At 55.8% G+C, this 20,175-nt stretch overlaps 1 protein-coding gene across 1 annotated transcript; it reads right to left on the bottom strand.

Annotated features, from left to right (window-relative positions):
* Positions 1 to 267: 267 nt before the first annotated feature.
* MYCBPAP (MYCBP associated protein) lies at positions 268 to 19,693 on the bottom strand. Its single transcript, XM_045773023.2, is given in 21 exon segments — positions 268 to 1,028; positions 1,030 to 1,110; positions 2,550 to 2,720; positions 2,900 to 3,039; positions 3,465 to 3,580; positions 4,242 to 4,363; positions 4,719 to 5,144; positions 5,607 to 5,753; positions 6,714 to 6,901; positions 7,360 to 7,549; positions 8,599 to 8,707; positions 9,153 to 9,268; positions 9,358 to 9,473; positions 10,386 to 10,536; positions 11,292 to 11,407; positions 11,661 to 11,715; positions 11,717 to 11,845; positions 12,691 to 12,794; positions 12,934 to 13,093; positions 13,711 to 13,838; positions 19,484 to 19,693. Coding segments are annotated over 21 exon segments (2,898 nt in total). The 5' UTR covers positions 19,560 to 19,693; the 3' UTR covers positions 268 to 971.
* Between the last annotated feature and the right edge of the window lie 482 nt (positions 19,694 to 20,175).

Genomic DNA, 20,175 nt, shown 5'->3' with positions numbered 1-20,175 from the left:
CCCCTCTCTGCCTCTCTGAGGAACAGAGAGACCTGCTCTCTCTAAAACTCCTCCCACTCTCAGCTGGAGGGTGCTGAGGCCCTTGAGGGTTTTGTCAGAAGCGCCAAATGCAAAACCAAGCAGGTGGGAGGCTGCGGCCAGGACCCCAACTCCGGCCCCCACTTCTGCTCCACCGGCACTTAAGGCAGTGAGCCCAGCGTTAGCCAAGTTGCTCTTCAAATTCTGGAAGCCTGGAGCCCACCGGGCACAGGAGGTCTGGCCCAGAATGATGATTTTGGACAGAAAGCCATTCGGGTACCGAGTCTGAGCTGACAGCTGACTTTCCTTTCCAGGAGCCCCCTCTTGTCCACTTCCCATTTCTCGGAGCAAGGGCGCGAGCATAATGTCCAGAGGATGCTTTCAAGGCAAAAAGTGGCTCAACGGGGCCAGCTGGCCTGACATGAGGAGGGGAGGAGACAGGCTGCCGAGGACACAGGGATCTGGCCTCTAGGGTCTGACCGTGTGGTGGGCATGATCCCCAGGAACTGGGACCAGGCCCTCGACCCAGCTGAAGTGGGAGGATCTCAGGGAGGTAGGCCCCAGGGGGTCCAGTTCCCCTGGTCTCACGCTTGGTCATGCTGGGTGATGACACCTGGGGAAGACCTGGTTTCAGGAAGCGTGACCCCAAAAGTGTGGGTCAAGGAAGGTCAGAGGAAGGGATTTCAAGGGGTGATGCTGTCTGTCCTGTCACCTGATTCATTCCTCATCCTGGTACCGACTTGCTCTTCTGCTCATCATCCCACACATCACCTTCCGGGTGTGTTTCTCCTTTCTCCTGTCGGATGGCTCCAGGAACTAGGAGGAGGAGAATCTAAGGGAGGTGGGACATGGGAGACCCCGGCCATGAGCTGCCCTCATCAAGATCCGACATCCAAGACATGAAGGCCTAAAGGAAGTGGTGGGAACCTAAAGGTTCTTTATTGATTTGTTTGTCAACCAGTTTCCCAGAAGGCCTCTGGGGCACATGAGTCAGGTACAAAAACGTAAAGTCTCCTCGACATCCTTTACGGGTCTGAGCTCGTCAGCCAGGACCATCAGATCAGTCACCAGGGTGTCCAGCAGCCCATAGACCTGGAAGAACGGGGTGAAACCACAGCCAGAGGTTTGCTCTGCGGACAGCGACCTCCCAGCCTGCGATGAGGCCAGACAGGTCTACACCAGGACGGAAGAGCCGCAGAAGGGGTAAAACCAAACCTGCGGCGTTTCTGTAGAACTTTTGTTTTTACGAATAGTTTTATTTTTCAAACTGCCTGGGGAAGTAATCCTGCACCAGGCCTTTGGGACATATGGGGGCACAAGAGCCTGGAGTGGTTAAAGGGGCAATTCCAGGGAACGGTACCATGTAGCCCCGGGGGTGGGTGGTCCAGCTCCACCCTGGCCACCCAGGGGTCAGCTTTCCTTCTGGTAAGATCACAGATCCACAGACTGAAATGTCCCCAGGACCGTGCCCTCCCATGGGGCTGGACCACAGGGGCCTTGACAAGCTGATTCTTCATTGCAGAAAGCCCTTGGATTCCTTTCTAGACCCTATCAACCTTCAGAAATCGCGTGATGTCACCAGCAGCAAATGGAACTTCTGCTCAAATGCGATCCGGGACGTTACCACAATGTCCATGACGCAATCCCTACTATCTAGCCGTCCACACTGGAGGCAGACAAAGCACCGCCATTAGACACGGTGACGATCGAGTGTGGCTTTGTGGACCTCTCTTCCGAAACAATAACAAAGAACGGAACACAATACCTGGGTGAATCTCTCCGGACTTGCAGCTTAAGAACATGCCAGCATGAAGTCTCGCCAGTGCGCCCCAACCCTTACACTTGCTGGAAATTCACTCTACGACAGGCTGTTCCCCCAAGGGACACCTCTACCAAGTGCACCTCATGCAGAGGGGAAGTGGGAGCAGCAGAAAGGGGAGGGGCTGCCACTCTGTGCCTCCAGTCTGTTTTCCTAACTGCAGCCAGAGTGATCTCCCAAGTCACACTGTGTCACTCCTCCATTCGAACCCCTGCGGACTTCTCACGTCACTCAGAAAAACCCTAGGTCCGCACAGTGGCCTGCAGAGCCACACCTGACTTGTGACCTGCTCCCTCTCGGTGGCCTCCCTGTCCTCCGTCCTCCCGGCCCACTCTCTCCCCTGAGTTAGCTGCCCCCTCTGCCCAGGGCACTCTTCCTCCATGGCCACAGGGCCACCCCTCATCTCCCTTCAAGCCTGTTCGATGTCCCCTTCTCAGGGAGGCTCCCTGCCGGCACCCAGGCCTTCCCCACCCCTGGCCCCCGGTTCTCTCTCTCTCTCCCAGAGTGCTTGCCACCTAACATACAGGGTGTGTCGCTTATGCACGAGGTCTGTCTTGCACACTAGGATGCCCTTCACAAGGGCGGCTCTGCTTCCGTCTTCCAGCATGGACACACTAGGCATTGATTGCTTTTGGAATCAACTGGATGGATGAGGGAGGGGAGGAAGGCCCGCAGAGCAGGCGTGAGCTGGGCGCAGGGCTCGTGCCCTCACCTCCGTCTGCAGCCTCTTGGTGTACTTCTCCATGACCAGGGGATCTATGGGTTCCTGAGAAGGGGTCGTGCTGTCAGGGGCAGGGTCTTCCAAGGAAAGCCTGTCCCGACTTGAAGACTTCATCGGTTTCTTGTCATCCTTTGCCTTGTGCTTCTTGCTGTTTGAACGGTCCTGCTTGGAGAGATGGAGACATGCATAGCCTTCAGGAGCTCCCCAGGGAGGTCCAGGGCTTTCTCAAGAGCAGCTCACTGGGAGAGCCAGGGCCTCATGCTAGAGTGAGCGCCCACCTGCCACAGCCCCTCCGACACCTCCTGAGCCCCACCTGAGGCCCACCCCATGTCCCGGCATGCCTCTTTCCCTGGCAACTTGGCTGCTTTTTTGTCCTCTTTGATTCCCAGCTGCTTCTTTTCCTGGGCTGCCCCTTTCCGGTCCTCCTTCCCAAATTTCGTAGTAGTTATTTTCACTTCCGTGCCAAGAGGAGACTTTCTATCTAAGGGAGGTAAGTGGAAGACCACGTGACCTGGCCTGTGGACCCCACAGGCAGGGTGGGAAAAGCCAAGGGCCCTGAGCCTTTCGTGCTCCCAGACAGAAGCAGAGCCCCCAGTTCAGGTGTGTGAACTGCAGGGCAGGGGTGGGACGCCTGGTTCCAGTCCCAGCTCCACCACCGCCCCACCTATGTGTGGCAAGTCACAGGACCTCTCTGGCACTCCACCTGTAAAACCAGGGGACTGAACGAAGGTGGTCACACAGGGGGCTTCTAGGTCCCAAATCCTGACAGTAGACAGGAGGGTAACGGGCCCTACTCCATGGATAAACCTGACAGAGGTCACCCCAGAAGGGCGCACATGGCTGAGGTGCCACTGCCAGCTGGGGGGAGGGGTGGGGAGGCTATGCGGTGGGTGGCGGCAGTCTGACCTTGGTCTTCTGGAATGTCCAAATAGACGGTCTCCTTCTCGGGCAGGCCCAGCAGAGCCCTCAGCCATAGGGAATGGCTCACCAGGCCATCGATCACATCCCGCCACAGCTGCAAACTAGAGAGCAAGGCACACTGGAGAAAGCCATCACCCCTCATTTGCCCTTGAACGTGCGGAGGCATGGGTCCTTCCCTTCTAAGACAGGGGTGCCGGGGGCTACCATGGACGGGCCAGCAGCCTCACCAGCACCTGTGCCCGCGCTCAGATAGGGATCTGGCTTCCCTCAGGCAGCAGCCGGGAAAGAGTGGCCTAGGACAACGGTTAGGTCAGTCCAGCCTCCAGCTTGAGACCCTGGCTAGACTTGGGTCCAGCCCGAAGGGAGTGGGGGAACTTGCGTGAGATTTCCTGAGGGCCCCACCGCAGGCACCCACGCATAGCCAAGCAAGTTCCACAGGAGAGATGAGGCTTTTCATGGCCTCACTGTGCCCCTTCCTCACTGCCCTCTAGTTCCTCGTTGGCCCATTCCTCTGCTCATTGAGAAGGAACCGGGCGAGAGTGGGAGAGAGACTGGGTGCCCCCTCTGCTCTAACTGCTCCAGAGGGGGGCAGGCGGCAAGGGGGCTGCTGTGGCAGGTGCCAAAGCGGGGAGTGTCTTCAGCACCTTTCTGCACCCGGGCTCCAGGGGAGCCTTAGGACTCGTTCCCAGAACCACAGGCTAGACGCCACAAAGGGGAGGCGGGGCCAGCTCTGGGTGGGGGAGGGGAGAGGGGGACACTTACCACACTTGGTGCAGGAAGTCAGACTGCAGGGGCCTCTGCTCCTGGCAGAGCTCCAGGGCTGCTTTGTTGAGCCTGACGAGGGCGTCTTCCCTCTGGCTCTCCTCGGGGAGTGCCATCACTGCCTGGTGGGGTTGTAGGTACCATGGGCAGCGGTCCCACCCAGGACACCAAAGGTCCCTGCGTCCTCTAGTGACGGGCCTGGTGCGGTGAAGAGATGGCCAGGAGCAGATGCGGCCATGGAGCGCGGACCTCCCCCAGAACTATGTACCCATGAACCGCTTCTCCAAGGTATGCCTGGGTCAGAGAGGGAACCCGCCTCCCCACTGCACTATGACGCCTAAGCACCCAAGACAAAGAGATGACCCAAGAGACTTCTTCCTCCAGGCCCTCAGAAGGGTTTCTTGGCCCATGGGGGCCAGGGGGACTGCCAGGGCCGGGACCTCCATCCTACCCACCCCTGCAGAGCCAGGGGAGCACCTTTCTGAAATCTTCCAAGCAGAGGTTCCATTCAGGTGGGGGAAGGCCATCCAGCTCCCAGGGGCTCTTGGTGTTCCGCGGGTCTGGGCTCCCCGCCACCAGGATCTCCTCCATAATGCTCTTCCGCTGGGAAACCCGGGCCCCTGCCCCAGGCTTCTGCAACCCAAAAGCATCTCGGGAGTCCCTCAGGGTTTCATTCTCTGGCTGGGACAGCTGGGATTCTGAGACGGGGCTCTTGAAGTGTGCGGAAGGCTCCCTGATCTCGGAGGGCTTCTCGGAGGAGGCTGGCGGAGTCGCGGCGGCCCGGGTCCTGGGGCTGAGGTGCTCCTCCTCGCCGGGCCTGGCCTCCTGGGCCTTGGGGGTCAGGACGAAGTACTGGCGCCACAGGCCGTGCAGGCTTTCTACCACCTGGTACTGGTAATGCAGCTGCAGCAAAGACAAGCGAAGCCACGTGATGGGGAGGTGGGGGGGGTCCCCAGAGTCCCAGCCGGCCTGCTCCGGTTTCCCCATTCCCTCGAGAGCAAGAGCACGGATGGAGGCTACAGGGAGGCAGCCAGCAGGAGCCGCTGCGGCCAGAGCAGCTCCTCACTTCCCCTTCCAGCTTGTCTCCAACTTAGAGCTTTTTCAGTATTTGCATTTCCAAGTAAGATGGGGTTTGAAGGAAGGAGCTTGTGAAGCTCTATCCTGACCAAGCATCCACTTACTGCTAAGTTATCTTGGGCTAATTACTTAACCGCCCTGGGCCTCAGTTTCCTCACTGGAAAGCGAGGAGATACATAGTACCCCCGTCCCCGAGCTGCCGTGAGGAGAAAGTGAGTTACTCATGGAAGGTGCTCAGAATGAGCCCGGGACCGCGTGAGGGCACAGGGGCCGCCGCTGGGCCTGTACCCGAGGATTCTGATGGTGGAACCAGTCCTCCTCGGTGAGATAGGCATCCACGGGGGACTGTGCACGCTCCGGGGTCAGGATCCCGCTCAGCAGCTCCTGCAGCACGCTCTCCACGATGGTGACTGCTTCGTGGGCAGCCAGCTTGCACTGGGGAAAGGAAGGCGTGACAAGATGGCGGCTCAGGCTTTTGAAACCATGTTGCATCCTCAAGGGGAGCCAGAGCCCTCAGGACTTTGTGCCTTCCTAGGGGTTGAGCTCCTGCCACCGTCTCTCTGTCTCTCTCTCATACACACAGACACACACACACAAATGCTCACACACTCCTGTTCCCAGACTCAAAACCCCTGGGTATCGCCAAATATTGCTGTTCCCTAAAAGAGGCTGACAGGCTATGGGGGGGAAGCCAGGCCCAGAGGTGTTGCTCCCTCATGGGGCCAGAAGGTCACACAGTCAGCATTTCCCCCAGGTTAGGAAGAAGGGAAGGAGCAGGGGCCACACGGTTTGGGCCCTGGTGCGAATGTGGCTTGGTCACACGGTTGGTGTCACAGGAAGAGTGGGAGGGGGCGTCTCGTGTGAGAGGGAGGTCCTACAGTCAGCAAGTAAAGCAGACGTGGCACTTGTCCACGTTACCTGTGCTCACGGCGGGCCAAGCCCCAGCTAAAGTAGTTGGCTCCTATCTGGGGGCCACAGTAGAAACAGGGCAGCTTTCTGCCCCAGCTGGCCAGCTCTGGAACCAACTTGGGGTCCAGGGCCCACCTCACTCTCTCCAGGTGTCAGCCCCGCTAGTTAGGTTGTTCTCTCTGGTTTTGAAGGGTTGTCAGTTAAATCCCACCCACCAGATAGCGTCAGACAACAGTGAACAAATGGCCCTTCCAGCAGTTCTGTGGGCCTCCAGGCTGAGTGGGGCAGAAAGCTGTTCCTCCTCCCCCCACCGCCCACCTTCTACATCACAAAGCCCTGGGGAGTGTGTGTGGAGCAAAGCAGCTGCCCCTTTGTGAAAATTTCACCTCTGGGGCTGGGGGAAGCAGGATCCCCGCAGGCAGCACCAGGAAGAAGTCCAGGAGAACCTATCTGGTGTCCACGGGCCCCAGGTCTTGCGTCTCTTACCTTCAGTAACTTCCTTTCTTCCCTAAAAATGTCCTGGGTGAGGGAGACAGCGTAGAGATTGACCTGCAGGGGGGCCCCTCCTAATAGGGTGGGGTGGGTCCCAAACTCCCAATATTCCCTGAAGATCCCAGCTTGCAAAGACTTGAAGAAGAAGGTAAAGGTTTTCGTTTCTCCAGGCAGAATCACACCTGAGAGGGACCAAGACAGAGGTGTTCACCACACAGGAGCTCGCTAGGCCCCAAGCCTGCATGTATACGGTTAACTGAGCCCTAAGCCTAGGCATATACAGTTAACTGAGCCCCAGGCAGAGTGACCGACCATCCCGGTTTGCCCAGAACTGAGGGGTCTCCTGGGATGTGGGACAAAAACTGGGAAGTTCCAGGCAAACAGGGATGGGGGGGCATCCTAGCCTCAGGCCTGAGCATATAGGTAACTGAATCCCAGGAAGTTTCTGCTCCCTGGTGACTCGCCTCCCTGTGTTCTCAAAAGTTTGACCGTCCCCCCAACAGACATGAACAGTTAGGAGCAGACACAGAAATGGGAGGGATGAGGCAGGGGACAGCGGCTCAACCTTGCAGGAGCATTGGCCAAACTTCGGCTCCTCACAGAGCGAGGACAGGAGGCAGGGAGCAGGGCAGCCAGGTACCTTCCCGGTTGTTGAAATAAAACCGCGGCATCCTGTTTCTCTTCAGGCCTTGGAAAGAGTCCAGCTGGGACCGCCGCCGCCAGTCGTACCAGATGGCCACTGTGCCGTTATTGACCACGGTCAGTTCCGAAGATGTCTTCTCCCCTTCTAGAGTTTCGAAGGTCAAGCGGACGGCAATTCCAACATGCTTCTAGGGAAGGAGGAGGTGTGAGAAATGTCTTTGAGGGAGGCTCTGGTCGACGGTGACCAATTCATCCTGGTTTGCCGGGGACTTTTCTGAGTTTGGCACTGAAAGGCCCGTGTCCCAGTCCTCCAGGGCCTGGGTGCTCCGAGTGCTGTCATTGTGCCCCAATAGTGGCTATCTCTGAGGCTGCCATCCCCAGCAAGAAGGGGAGAGAAAACAGATTTTGTATCTGATGAAGAGTCCTCCTCCTTAGATCTGGAGCAGATCTAGTCTAGACAGGAGAGCTAGTCTTTTTTTTTTTTTTTTTTTTTTTTTTTTTTAAGAGAAAAAGAGAGAGAGCCAGGCATGTGTGCGAGTGGGGGTGGGGAGGTGGACTGGGGGTGGGGGAGGGGCAGAGGAAGGAGAGAGAGAGCATCTTTTTTCAGTTGTTTTTTTTTTTTGAAGACTTTATTTATTTGAGACAGAAGGAGATAGAGAGCATGAGCAGGGGGGAGGAGCAGAGGGAGAGGGAGAAGCAGACTCCCCGCTGAGCAGGGAGCCCGACGTGGCACTGGATCCCAGGACCCTGAGATCACGACCTGAGCCAAAGGCTGGCGCTAAACCCACTGGGCCACCCAGGCGCCCAGGAGAGAGAGACTCTTAAGCAGGTTTAACACCTGGCATGGAGGGTGACATGGGGCTCAATCTCATGACCCTGAGATCATAACCTGAGCCGAAATCAAGAGTTGGACGCTTAACCGAATGAGCCACCCAGGCGCCCCTGAAGACTACTTTAGAACCTTCTTAAAGCCATACCTGTTTGAGAAGGTTTGCTTATTTACATGCTTGGGGCTAGGTACAAACTGGGTGGCTTGTGACAGTCTCTTTTCAGCCTTGTGATTTTATTCCGGCGCAAGTTAGCACTGCTGTTACCATTTTCAGACATGCTGAATGCATGACCAGATAAAAATGCAAATAGGTGACCGTCCAGGCTCCTTGTGACAGCCACAGCCACCTTGGGACTGCACCTCTGGAGGCCCTGCCAGCAGGGGGGGTGAGGGTGGAAGCGGTTTTACCTTGTCCTGTGGGTTACTGCCTCTAATCCAGCAAGCTGGCTTCCCACAGAACAGCAGAGAAGGGCCAAGAATAGGCACGGGGACCACATCAGGGTAACTGGCGAAGTCTCTGCAGGAAAAACCAATGACTTTTTCCCGGAGGCTACCCCAGTCTTGCCCCGTGGAGCCCAGGGAAACGGCTGCCAGGAGGTCTGGAGAGGTGCCTGGCTCTGCCCTCTGACGGAGTACCCTCAGCTCCACTCGGGCTTCGCTTCGTCCTGCTCTATTCCTACAGGTGGGCACTTCCTGGATACACAGAAACTCTTCACTCACGGCCACTCGGCACACACGGCATTTACCAGCAAAGGAATGGCTGGGAAATCCCCATTAGGGGCTGGTTCCTGGAAGGGAGCAGAAGGTCCCAGAAAAGCTGGCGTAGGTGTTGGAAGGGGCCCAGAGAGAGGCTGGGACAGAGGCACCTGGATTTCAGAGTGGGGGAGTCTGCCCTTTACACTGTGGGTGCCGAGGGAAGCCACGCTTTCCAACCTCTCCCCCCAGGGCCCAGGCCAACTCACAAGGACACCGTGTCTTCAGAGGAACTTTCCTGGCTCCTGTCAAATACTGAGTTGTTTTCCACCTTAACAGACGTGAAAGGCTGCCCTCTGCCCACCACCTCTAGGCCATCGATATCCTCAGAGAGACCAAGAAAGGGAAGATTAGCTGACTGAAAAATGGGCGCGTGGCGAAGGGGCTTCAGAGCCGGCCCAGAGGCGTACTGACCTGCTGGCTGAAATCGAGCTCCGCCAGGAGCCTCTGCAGCTCTGTGCGCCGGTAGATCAGAAACAGACTCCGATCCCAGGTGTAGCGGTATCGAGCCTCCTCCTGAGCCGGCAGCCCTAAAGCAGCGGGGTCCAGGGGCCCTCAGCACAGTCGGCTGCGGTGGCCACTTCCCCACCCACTCTCAAGGGCTCTGCGAGCACCTTGGGAAAGGGGAAAACACAGCTTCCCTGTGCGGCTGGACTCCGCTCCTCCCGCCCCATACCTACGGCCTCAGCTGCCCTATGCGGGAGTCCTCCAAGATCAGCTTGCCACCCTGCAAACCTTCGGGTCATAATCATAAGAGCAGCTACATTGGACCGAGTGCTTACCAACCAGCCCAGACCTCTTTCTACACACCCTGTCTCCTTTAACACTCCCACATCCCACCGTACTTTACAGATGGGGAAACTGAGGACCAGAGAGCTTAAGTAACTCGCTGGAGTTGGCAAACCCAACACAGCTGGGGGCTGACCCCAGGCGGCCCGGCAGCCTTCAGAGCAGGGCTGCCGCATAGAAACAGCACGCAAACCACAAATGCAAGCCACCGACGTCATTTAAAATTCCCCAGATGCCACATTGGAAAAGGTGAAAAGAGACAGGCTTGAGATTCACTTTAGTAACATCGTTTAACCCAAGAGATCAGAAATAGTAGCATTTCAACATGTAATCAATATAAAAATGATTAATACAGTATAGCTTTCAGTACTAATCTTCGAAACTCAGTGTGTAGTTCACACAGCACGCCTGCGTCCACACTGGCCACATTCCAGGTACTCGATGACCATGAGCCACGGCGGCCGCGTGGACAGAGCAGCCCCAACGGCCCCTGCTCCCACTGGCCTCCCCCTCCCCCTTCCATCGCCGGCTTGCCGCAGGGGCTGCACCGCCAGAGGTCATGGGCCTCCATCACAGGCCGTTCTCACTCCAGAGAGAGTCCCCCCTCCGAGGCCAGGCGCAAGCTCTCGGTGCGTCTCCAGCCTACTGCTTACCCATCTCCGCCTGGATGCACTGGGGCTTCCTGACGTGAGTGATGGGTTCCAGGAGGCCACGCTGAGCTTTCGTCTTTGTCATTACCAGACCCGTCAATTCATCTCCCAAGTATTCCAGGCGACTCCAGAACCCACTGGTCTCCTCACGGCACTGGCCAGGAAGGACATGGGAGTCAGATCACCTGGGCACTTGGGAGAGAGGCTGGTGGAGGCGGGGGGCCCCGGGGGAGAAGAGCACCACAGACTTCAGATGCCCTCCGTCGGGGGATTCACTGCTGCCCTGAGAGCAGGACAGAAGCACCCACTTTGTCAGATGGCCAGACCGGCCAGACGGATGGCGTGGGCCCACAGATGCACCGCGCTGACAGACCACAACACAGGATGGTGCCCGGGGTCACCTGCAAGCTGGAGCCTCAGCTTTCAGGAGAACACTGAGACTATTCTAATAACCCAGTACCCGTGATATCTTTCCCCTCACGTTGCCTACCACTGACCACCACAGGCTGAGTAACCTAGCTAGCCAGGCGGCCGAACGCCTGATAAATGGACCAATAACAGGATTTAGTGAAGGCCTCGAGGGCTTAACAATGCCTTGCAATGAGCACACTTTCTTGCTCCTAACTCTTTTTTTTTTTTTTTAAAGATTTTATTTATTTATTCGACAGGATAGAGACAGCCAGCGAGAGAGGGAACATAAGCAGGGGGAGTGGAAGAGGAAGAAGCAGGCTCATAGCGGAGGAGCCTGATGTGGGGCTCGATCCCATAACGCCAGGATCACGCCCTGAGCCGAAGACAGACGCTTAACTGCTGTGCCACCCAGGCGCCCCTGCTCCTAACTCTGCAACCTGAGGAGCTATCCCCGGGCCCAGACCCCTCCTCACAGCGCACTTGGAACTCTGTCCTTACCTTCCCATCATGCTGTGTTGGGAGTAGGCGGTCAATGAGCTCCCGTTCCTCCTGGATCTGTCGGTAGGTCTCCCCAGTGTGCATCAGCAGCTCGCTCACTGGCTTCTTCAGGTGTTCTAGAGAGCGCAGGAGCCAAGAATGCAGCCCAGCCCCTCCCTCAGGTCAGAACAGGGGCCCTAACATGAGCCTGGTCAGCCCCATGGCTGGGCCGATTTCAGGACCCACTAAGAGCAAGACGCACTTGGAGTGGTTGGCACAGTGTGACCAGCCTGAATCCAGGCTTGGGCCAGGGGGAGGGGACAGAAAAACACGGCAGCGGAGCCTCAGTGGTGGCCGAGGCCCGGCGGGAACCCTGTCCACTTGGCTCACCACTGAGGGCTTCCTGCTGCTTCTTCCGCAGGGCGATGTGGCGCTGCCAGTTTTTTGAGAAAGTTGTGCTGAGGAGGTGGGGCCCAGGGATGGGGCTTCTTTTCTTTGGGGGCTTTCTGCTTTGGCTCTTCTTTAGCCGAGATGAGGGTCACCAGACCCGGCGGGCTGCGTATCAGCTCGGCCAGCTGCAAAGTACAGGGAGAGTGCGCGGAGGGTAGCGAGCAGGTGTGGGGCCGGCGCCGAGTGGAGACGTCTCCAGGCCTCACCCCTTGCTGTCCTCCCCCTCTGCTCAGAGTCCCTCCTCTTCTGGACCCTAATGTAGCAAGGAACGGAACCAGGGAGCCTTGGAAGCCGCCGTCAGAGCCCTCTCCTTCAGATGGGAACCTTTGTTCTGAGACAGTGGTTGGCCACTCGCGGTCCCTCTGTCCCCCTCACAACTGACGCTAATTGACACCTCCACCTGCAGGGCGACAGAGCCATTTTTATAAGACCCCAGGCCTCTTAGCAGCAGACCCGTCAGAGATGTTTAGCCTGGAGCCAGGGAAGCAAAGGAGCTGAGAGCGAGCAGAGCACTGCATGCCGGGGAAAGTCAGACAGACAGACAGACAGATGGACACACGGCCCCAGGAGCTGTGGGAAGCCACCCCCCTTCACCGTGTGTCCCCAAGAGGAGAGCAGGCCAGGCTTTGGAGAAGGGATAATGAAGCTGGTGCACAGAGAAGCGGAGGGCAACAGGGGAGCGGGAGCCCCGAGCCCTGATGCCTCTCTGGGTCCAGTCTAACTGGAGCCAACACACTCTGGCTTTGGGGTTCCTTGAGGCACCTCTGTATTCTTATAGTGAACCGCTGACTTCAGCTGAAGCTAGTTTAAAGGGGCTTCACTCTTGGGGGGGGGCACGAGCACTTCAGATTGCAGGGCTGAGACAGAACTGTCTCTGTAACCCCAGTGCCCCAGTCCTGCTTGACTCCGGTGGTTAACGCCGGCATGACTTCAGGGACTTCTCCCCTCCCAGCAGCTCTTACAAACCAACCTGGGTGTTCCCTTGAGCAACTGCAATTCTCTTAAAGTCCTGGAGACTCCCCAAGATGTGATGGGGCAGGATCTGGTCACAGCCATGGAAGCTGTCACCTGGGCCTGGGGGAAAGAGGAGGGGAAGGGCTAGCTCATGTCAGCGTTTCGAGGGGGTTACTTTCCGACGGTGACCCAGCTTCCTCTCAAGGCCGGCCCATGAACTCAGGAGGCCAGGGCCGCCAGGGCCAAGGCTGGGCCCTACCGGAGTAGTCCAGGGGCTTCGTGGCTGCATCTGGGGTGGCAGGACGTGCTACTAGGTGGCAGACCTTCCTCTTCAGATCCTTGGGTTTGAGTTTACGGACGATAAATTTCTGCGTAATGGCAGGTCTAGCTTGTGTCTCAATAAAGCGAGGAATGTGTTGCTAAAAAAAACAAAACAAAACAAAGCAAGAGGAGAATTCCACTTGAGATCAGGAGGAGGAAAAAAACACCACCCATCTCCTCTGTCCTAATTCTTGGTGGAATTCCTGAGAGCTGACAAATCTGTCGCTACAGCTCTGTCCATATGGTCTGTCGAGGAAATGCCGAGGCAACAGACGTAAGGCTCAGTAGTGTCTGGGAGGAAAAAAGGAACATTTAAATCCTCCAGACAGTGCAGGTGAGAAGTGGCTGACTCTTCCAGGTAAAGCAGGGAGTTAGGGTTTAGCAGCTGTACCCACGTCTGTAACGTGCTTCTCAGACTCATTTTCCCTTCTGTAAAATGGCGGCGACAGGCACTTGCCTCCATGGGAAGCAAGACACCTCAATACCTCATTTCCCTAGGGTTCTATAGGACTCTTTGCAATGTTAAAACAAACAACATAGTAAATTCCTTTAGATGCAAAAGTGCAAAGAATCCGTGTTCAATTTTTCCATGGAATTAGATACTCCCTCTGAGTTGGGAGATGGTGGAGAGACAGTGGATATGGTTGATGTTCTAGACCACACGACCGACCCGGAAATGCTCCTGCAGGAAGGGCCCCCTGGACTTTATCCTTACCTTCTTCAGGTCTTCCTTCTTAATGGCTAAGGCAAGAATGTCATCCCCTTGTAGGACATTGCTAACGGGCTCAGGTTCCTCCTGAATGGGGGGTGTGAGCTGTTCAGCTACCTTTGCCCGCTTCTTTTCTAAAGAAAAGCAGAAAGGTACAAGTGCTGAAATATATGTATATATTTCTAATATACAGTACATATTCTAATATAGATATACAATACATTCAAATATATAATAGCTACTATCTATCTACATTAGATTTCATGGTAGAAGGCAGAGCTCAACACCCAGAGAGATAGCAGAGGCTGCCAAGATGGCCTGGAGCTCTCTCTTGAAGGTCCCCCTTGGCCTGCTACAGTTACTGGAACTTTTGGAGCTGGAGTTGCGATCAGAAGATAGTCCATTCCGGGCTGTGCTACTTATAAGCTATACAACCTTGGGTATATCACCTAGCCCTCCTGGTCTCCGTCTTCCTTTTGGTAAAAAGAGAAAGCTGGACTAAATCAATGGTTCCCAAATATTAGTCAAACTCTTCAGAAGAGTTTGACTGATACAGCTTCCTGGCTCCTTCACGGGTCCAGGGCCAGGGGAACTGTAATTTTTAACAACTCCCTAGGTGGCTCTGATGCATAGGAGTTTGGGACAACTGGACTAGATGCTTTCTCAGCCTTCCCCACTGCTGGCATGGATTCACTGTGCTAGGTGAAGGCGTCAGGTTTCTTAGGACACTGGCTAAAATGCAGATTTCCTGGCAGAAGCAGAACTTTCAGCCCTGAGCATTTCTTTCACATTCTTTCATTTAATAAATACTGTTTAAGCATCTAGCCAGGCACTGTGCTAGGCTCTGAGACACAAGGCCGAGTCTCAGGCCTCCAAGAGCACAAGCCCATGGGAGACAAGACTGCCAAACAGGGTCACTATAGGGGTGTCCAGGGGGACCCCAGCCCCATGTGTGGGGTGGTCAGGGAGGGCTTCCTGAGGAGGTGATGTTTAAACTGTGAGCTGAAGATGACAGAACTTAGACACAGGAAAGGCACTGGGGAATAGGCATTCCAAAGGACAAGCACGGAGGGGCCTAGAGGCAACAGAACAGAGTGGGCACCTGGAACTCCAAGCATGGTTTTTAAACAGCTGGAGTGCAGCACGGTGGGGGGTAGGATGCGGTGCCTGGGGAGGGAAGTAGGCGCCACACGGCCAAGAGCTTAGTGAGTTGTGTGAAGGACTTCGGTCTTTACCCCGAGGATCACAACACAGCAAGGAATGCAGCAGGGGTACAGGATGGAGGTGCGGGGACTATCTAGGAGTCTACCGGGGGAATGAAGGGCTTGACAAAAGCAGCTCATGGGACTGGAGGAAACTGGAGAGATCCGAGCCTCTTTCTCGCACGTGCAGCCAGAGCGCAGCACTGAGAACTCGGGGACAGAGCGAGCCACTCCCCAGCGAGGACACCCTCCCTGCCTTCCGGCCACAGACGTGGGTTTACAGTTTCAAATGCATCTTGTTTCTCTGGCTGGGGTCCTCCTGTCTGCTGCCCCCTGGTTTAGAATGATTGGGATGCAAGGCCTGACACTGAATAATCAAAAGGAAGCCCAAGTCCTGCCTGCAGGGACTTTAAAACAAATTTGGGTTTTGTCCACTGCTACTCAGAGTGCTCTAATCTTTAAGGGGCCATATTACTAAAAAAAATCAAAGCAGGGGTTTTGATGACCCAAATCAAATGTTTTTAGGAAATGCCCACATGGTGGCCAAAAAACCCAGGCCAGAATCATCCCAACGTCACTCTCAATACGGCTTATCCGTCAGAGTCCTCTCCTCAGCAACAGGGTCAGCAGACACCCGGGAGTATCCATCAGTTAAACCACATGGCTCTGTGTGCGGACACACACACACACACACACACACACACACACACACACACGCAAACAGGGCTGACCGGCTTGACCCCGAGTTCTGGCCCCACCCGCTGCCATCCGTGGAGGCGCAGCCTTAGGTTTTCATTCCCACTTCCTCTCTCCCTTCTACACAAAGTCGCCAACGTTGGTGGTAGTCCAAGAGAGAGCTGGTAGCAGTTGAAGGCCTGCTTTCATACATATTTTGGGATTTGGGGCGCCTGGCTGGCTCAGTTGGAGGAGCATGTGACTCTTGATCTCGGGGGTCGTGAGTTCAAGCCCCACATTGGGGGCAGGGATTAAACAAAAAAATAAATAGACTTCACATAAATAAATATTTTGGAATTATTTATATTTTCCAGGACATCTGTTTCCTCCGTCTGTCACCTCGGCTGGGTCTACAGCTTCCCAAGGGATTACACATCTCCAGATGTGTGCTTTTTACTGGTGGGTGTATAATTACCATGTGTAAATTTATAAACCTTCAACATGGCTAAAGGTTTCCAAAATCGTGAAACTCGGCTCTGAGGTTTTTCTGAGGTTATCCTGAATGCAGTTCAAAGCTCTGTTAGAGCATACAGTCGGGGGCAGTGTGTTCCAGTTAGCAAAGTCTTTAGAAAAATGATATATACATTTTAAACTTCAACTCACCCTAGAGAATATTTACCAAGCAACTTCTTTGTGCTATAAACTGCAAAGAAGATAGTATAAGCGGCGAAGAGATGGCTCCTTCTCTTGAGGAGCTGAAAACGGCCGCAGACACTCACACACACCAGTGTCACGTAAGGGCCTGAGTTAGTGGCACAGACAAGGTGTTCGGCTACGCAGCAAAGAAGGAACAACCGATGTGGCTCATACAGGTTAGGGCTGTAAAGAAAAGTTCAGAAGAGCAGGCGCAGGGGTCAGAGGCTGAGTTAGGCCCTGAAGGACAGGAAGCCTTCGGATAGGCAGGGGAGCAAACAGAGGTGTTCCATGTGAGGTCACGGAGCAAAGGTGGAGGCAGGGCAGAGCATGGGGACACAGAAGGCTTGTTGGGGAGGTGGGGGTGCTGGTGGGGATGACAGAAAAATCAGGGCACGACAGCTTGGTAAAGTAAGGCTGAAGCATCTGTCTTCTTGCTGGCAGGAAGGAGGTTCGGTCCAGGAGAGTGCGTTGGTAAAAGCAGCATTTCAGAGTGATTCATCCAAGGAGGGTAAGCCAGGTGGACTGGGGGCCGGGCGGGGGAGGGTGGTGGTTTGGAGAGGCATGTTAGGGAGAGCAGGGAGGAAGGACTAGTGTGTGCGGGGTCATTTCAGGACCTGTGGGAGGACTCGGCAGGGTCAAGCTATGTCTCACTATTCTCAACTTATGGAGGCTCGGCTATTTCCTGTTCTTTGGTCTGGAAACCCAAGCTGAGTGGGACTTCTGGTGAGCCCCATAGCTGGCATTTCTCCCTTGAGCCTGGCAGCTGCGACGGGGTCAGAGACCAGCCCCCTTGCACAGGGCAGTCGGGTGACATTTCGTCTGGAGCTAGGCCAAGCGGCTGGAAGCAAGGTGCTCAAGTAGGGCAGGGGTGGGGGGAGAAGGGGGAGAAGCCTTGGAGGGAGAAATAACCTGGCCTCGAGTTTTCTGTTTCTTGGGTTATCTAAACGTTATCCTTTTTCAGTGTTGATCAAGGTCTTTGGGAAATTCTGACTTCAGGATTGCACTGGGGAAACCAAGGGAGAGGCTGTCCCTACCAGGGCTGAGCTTTACTTGATCGGGGAGGGGCATCTGGGACTGCTGGGAGTCTTCCTGGATTCGTACAAAAGCAGGGAGAAACCTGAAAGTCAAAAGGGCTCAGGTCCCTAAACAGAGTTATAGTCACAATATTTGCTTGCCTTTTTGCTTATAATTCAGAGACCCTGAAGAAACACAGCACAAGATTATATTTGTGGATTAGTTGTATTATATTGGGGGGGGGTAAAAGTATTGTCCTACTACATTACTGACATCCCCTGAGATTTTTTGGGGGGGGAGGTATCTTGCACGCTCAACTAAACACTGTTTTTTTTCCCTCCGTACCCTGATGCATGTTCTCAACTCAAATGGCTATTTAACCAACTATATTTCCCCTTCTTAAAAATAAATATGTAGTGATAAATCTCTCCTTGATTTGTTTACAGCAGAAAGTTCAAATCTGATAAGATGCAGAAACTAGGTGTGCAGGAGGCAACAGCTAGGAAAGCCCTTGACTGCCCTTGGGAAAAGGGCCCAGCAATTTTTCTCTCTTTGTCTCTTGACTGTTAAGAACTATATCATGAGGGGTGCCTGGGTGGCTCAACCGGTTAAGCATCTGCCTTTGGCTCAGGTCATGATCTTGGGGTCCTGAGATTGAGCCCCATGTCCTTGGTGGGCTCCCTGCTCAGCGGGGAGTCTGCTTCTCCCTCTCTGTCAGCCCCTCCCTCCACCAGCTCTTGCTCAGTCTGTCTCAAATAAATAAATACATCTTTAAAAAATTATATCATGAAACAGCATCTCAACCCAGCCTAAATTGGACTTTTATACTATGAAGAGGGATTAAAGCCAGCCATACTGACTAAGCACGCCTCCCAGGGGCCTCCGCTTTCTGCAGACCTGCCCCTCTCCTCACACTCAGCTTTCACCACTGCTCTAAGGCTGGCTTTGGGTCTCCCCAGGGCCTGCAAGAAAGAGCACGTCCAGACTTTCTGACCTAGCAAGTAAAGTCCTTGCTTGGTCTGGCCCCTGCCTACCTGTGCAGCCCTACCTGGCTCCCTCCTTCTCCTCCACACCTACCACCTCTGCCCTGGCCACCAATGTCCTAGTTCCATGCTTCAGTTCATGCCGCTCCCTGCTCCCTAGACCTGGAGAAGCAAACCGCCTTTTGGAGGGGGAGGGGAGGAAGGAGGCCAGCCACAGATGTCACCTTCTTCAGAAAACCTTCCCCCCGAATTCTAGCATCTGAGGCCTGGGTTGGGTGCCCTGAGCCCCCTTACCCACCAGGGATCCCTATATCCCTGCATTGATATTTGCCAGGTTCTTTCTCGGGCAGTTGACTAGACTCTGTGTTTCTTGCGGGCCGGGGTCACACAGTGAGTCCTGACACCACTGCTGCCCAGCACGGTGCGCACAGGAAGCAGGCCCTCAATCAATGGAAACAGCACAAAATGGAGACAGGCGGTGAGCTGCAAATGGGAACATGTCCGTGGGGGTCAGTCTGCAGTCAGACACCCTGGGACTCTGCCACCTGCAACCAGAGGGTAGCTGAGGCGGCCAGGAAGTAGTCATGTCTGCGACAGGCTCCAGGTTAAACAAGTGGGACAGGGGTCATCTATCCTGAAAGGATATACATGGTGGGAAACAGAACTGGCCGAGTTAGGCATTACTTCTGGGTTTTTCCAGCAGGCCTCTTGGGAGAACACGCTCAAAGAATCCCCCCGAGGTGTTGGTTTCACTGCCTCAACATGTTTCTTGCATTCTTTCCTGAATTTCTCTTCCCAAGGACTCCCCTTCCCGGCCCGGCCCTTCTGAAACTCTGTCCTGACTCTTCTGCACCCCACCCGGTGGAGGGCTCTTGCCTTGAGTCCCATCCTAAGATATGGTTAGAGGAAGAAGTCTCCTATGCCTTCCTGCCCAAGGCTATCTCCCCAGCAGTTGATCCCTGAGGCCTCTGTCAGTCTTCCTCTGTCCCCATCCCCAAGGCTCAGGGCACTGCCCCCCCCTTCAGGGGTCGCTGCCTTGTACATCATCCTTGAGGTATGGGGTACTCCTTGTTCGGTACCCTATTCCCCCGGGATCTTTACCTCCATCCTGGTGTCACCCCCGTCCTCCAGGCCCCGTGTCGCGAATCCCATCCAAGAACCCCAGCCCCTGTCGGGTTCTCCTGAGCTCCCAAGGCAGCCAGCGCCAACCTTTAATGATTTCTGCGGCCTCCAAGAATCTGTTTGCAGGTATTCTGAGGCGGGACTCCTTCTTTAGAGACTTCATGGTGTCGCCCTGGCTGTGAGCGCGGCCCTGCGCCGCGGGGACCTGGGCTAACGAGGATGTGCGGCGCCCCGGCGACCCCGCGCGCGCGCCCTCCCGCCAGCGGCCGCCAACGCGTCCATGGCAACCAGCGTCCCGCGCGGGGGCGCGCACCCACCGATCAACTTGGGCGGAGACTGCTTGGCCGCCATCTTTTTCATCCGGCCACGCCCACGCGCCCGCCGCGGGCCGCTCCTCCCGCGCGCGGATCCGGAGCACACCGCCAGGCCAGGGGCGTCACAGGGGGCTCCGGCGAGCGCCGTGACGTCAGCGGCCAGCGGGGGCGGGGAGAGGACCCCCAGTGCTGGGGGAGGCGGGGAGGCGGGGAGGCGGGGAGGCGGGGAGGCGGGGAGGCGGGGAGGTGGGCTGTGTCCCCGCCGCCCTGGCGCTGGCCTTCTCTCTGCTGGCCTCCAGACAGCCGCCAGCCGATCGTTCCTTTTATACCATGCCTAAACCACCTGCGTGTCTTCCCGTGGGTTTCAGTGACCTGATGGCCCCTGCCTGTCCCCTGTGTCCTCCCCCCCCCCCCACCGCCAGCACTAGCTGCAGGCCCTCCATCACTTCCCGAATAATCCAGGCT

Source organism: Ursus americanus, chromosome 23 (assembly GCF_024610735.1).
Source record: "Ursus americanus isolate L20-20 chromosome 23, mUrsAme1.1.p, whole genome shotgun sequence".
In the NCBI taxonomy this organism is placed as follows: domain Eukaryota; kingdom Metazoa; phylum Chordata; class Mammalia; order Carnivora; family Ursidae; genus Ursus; species Ursus americanus.
Note: the sequence above shows the minus strand (reverse complement) of the source record. Positions and strands in the feature narration are given on the sequence as shown.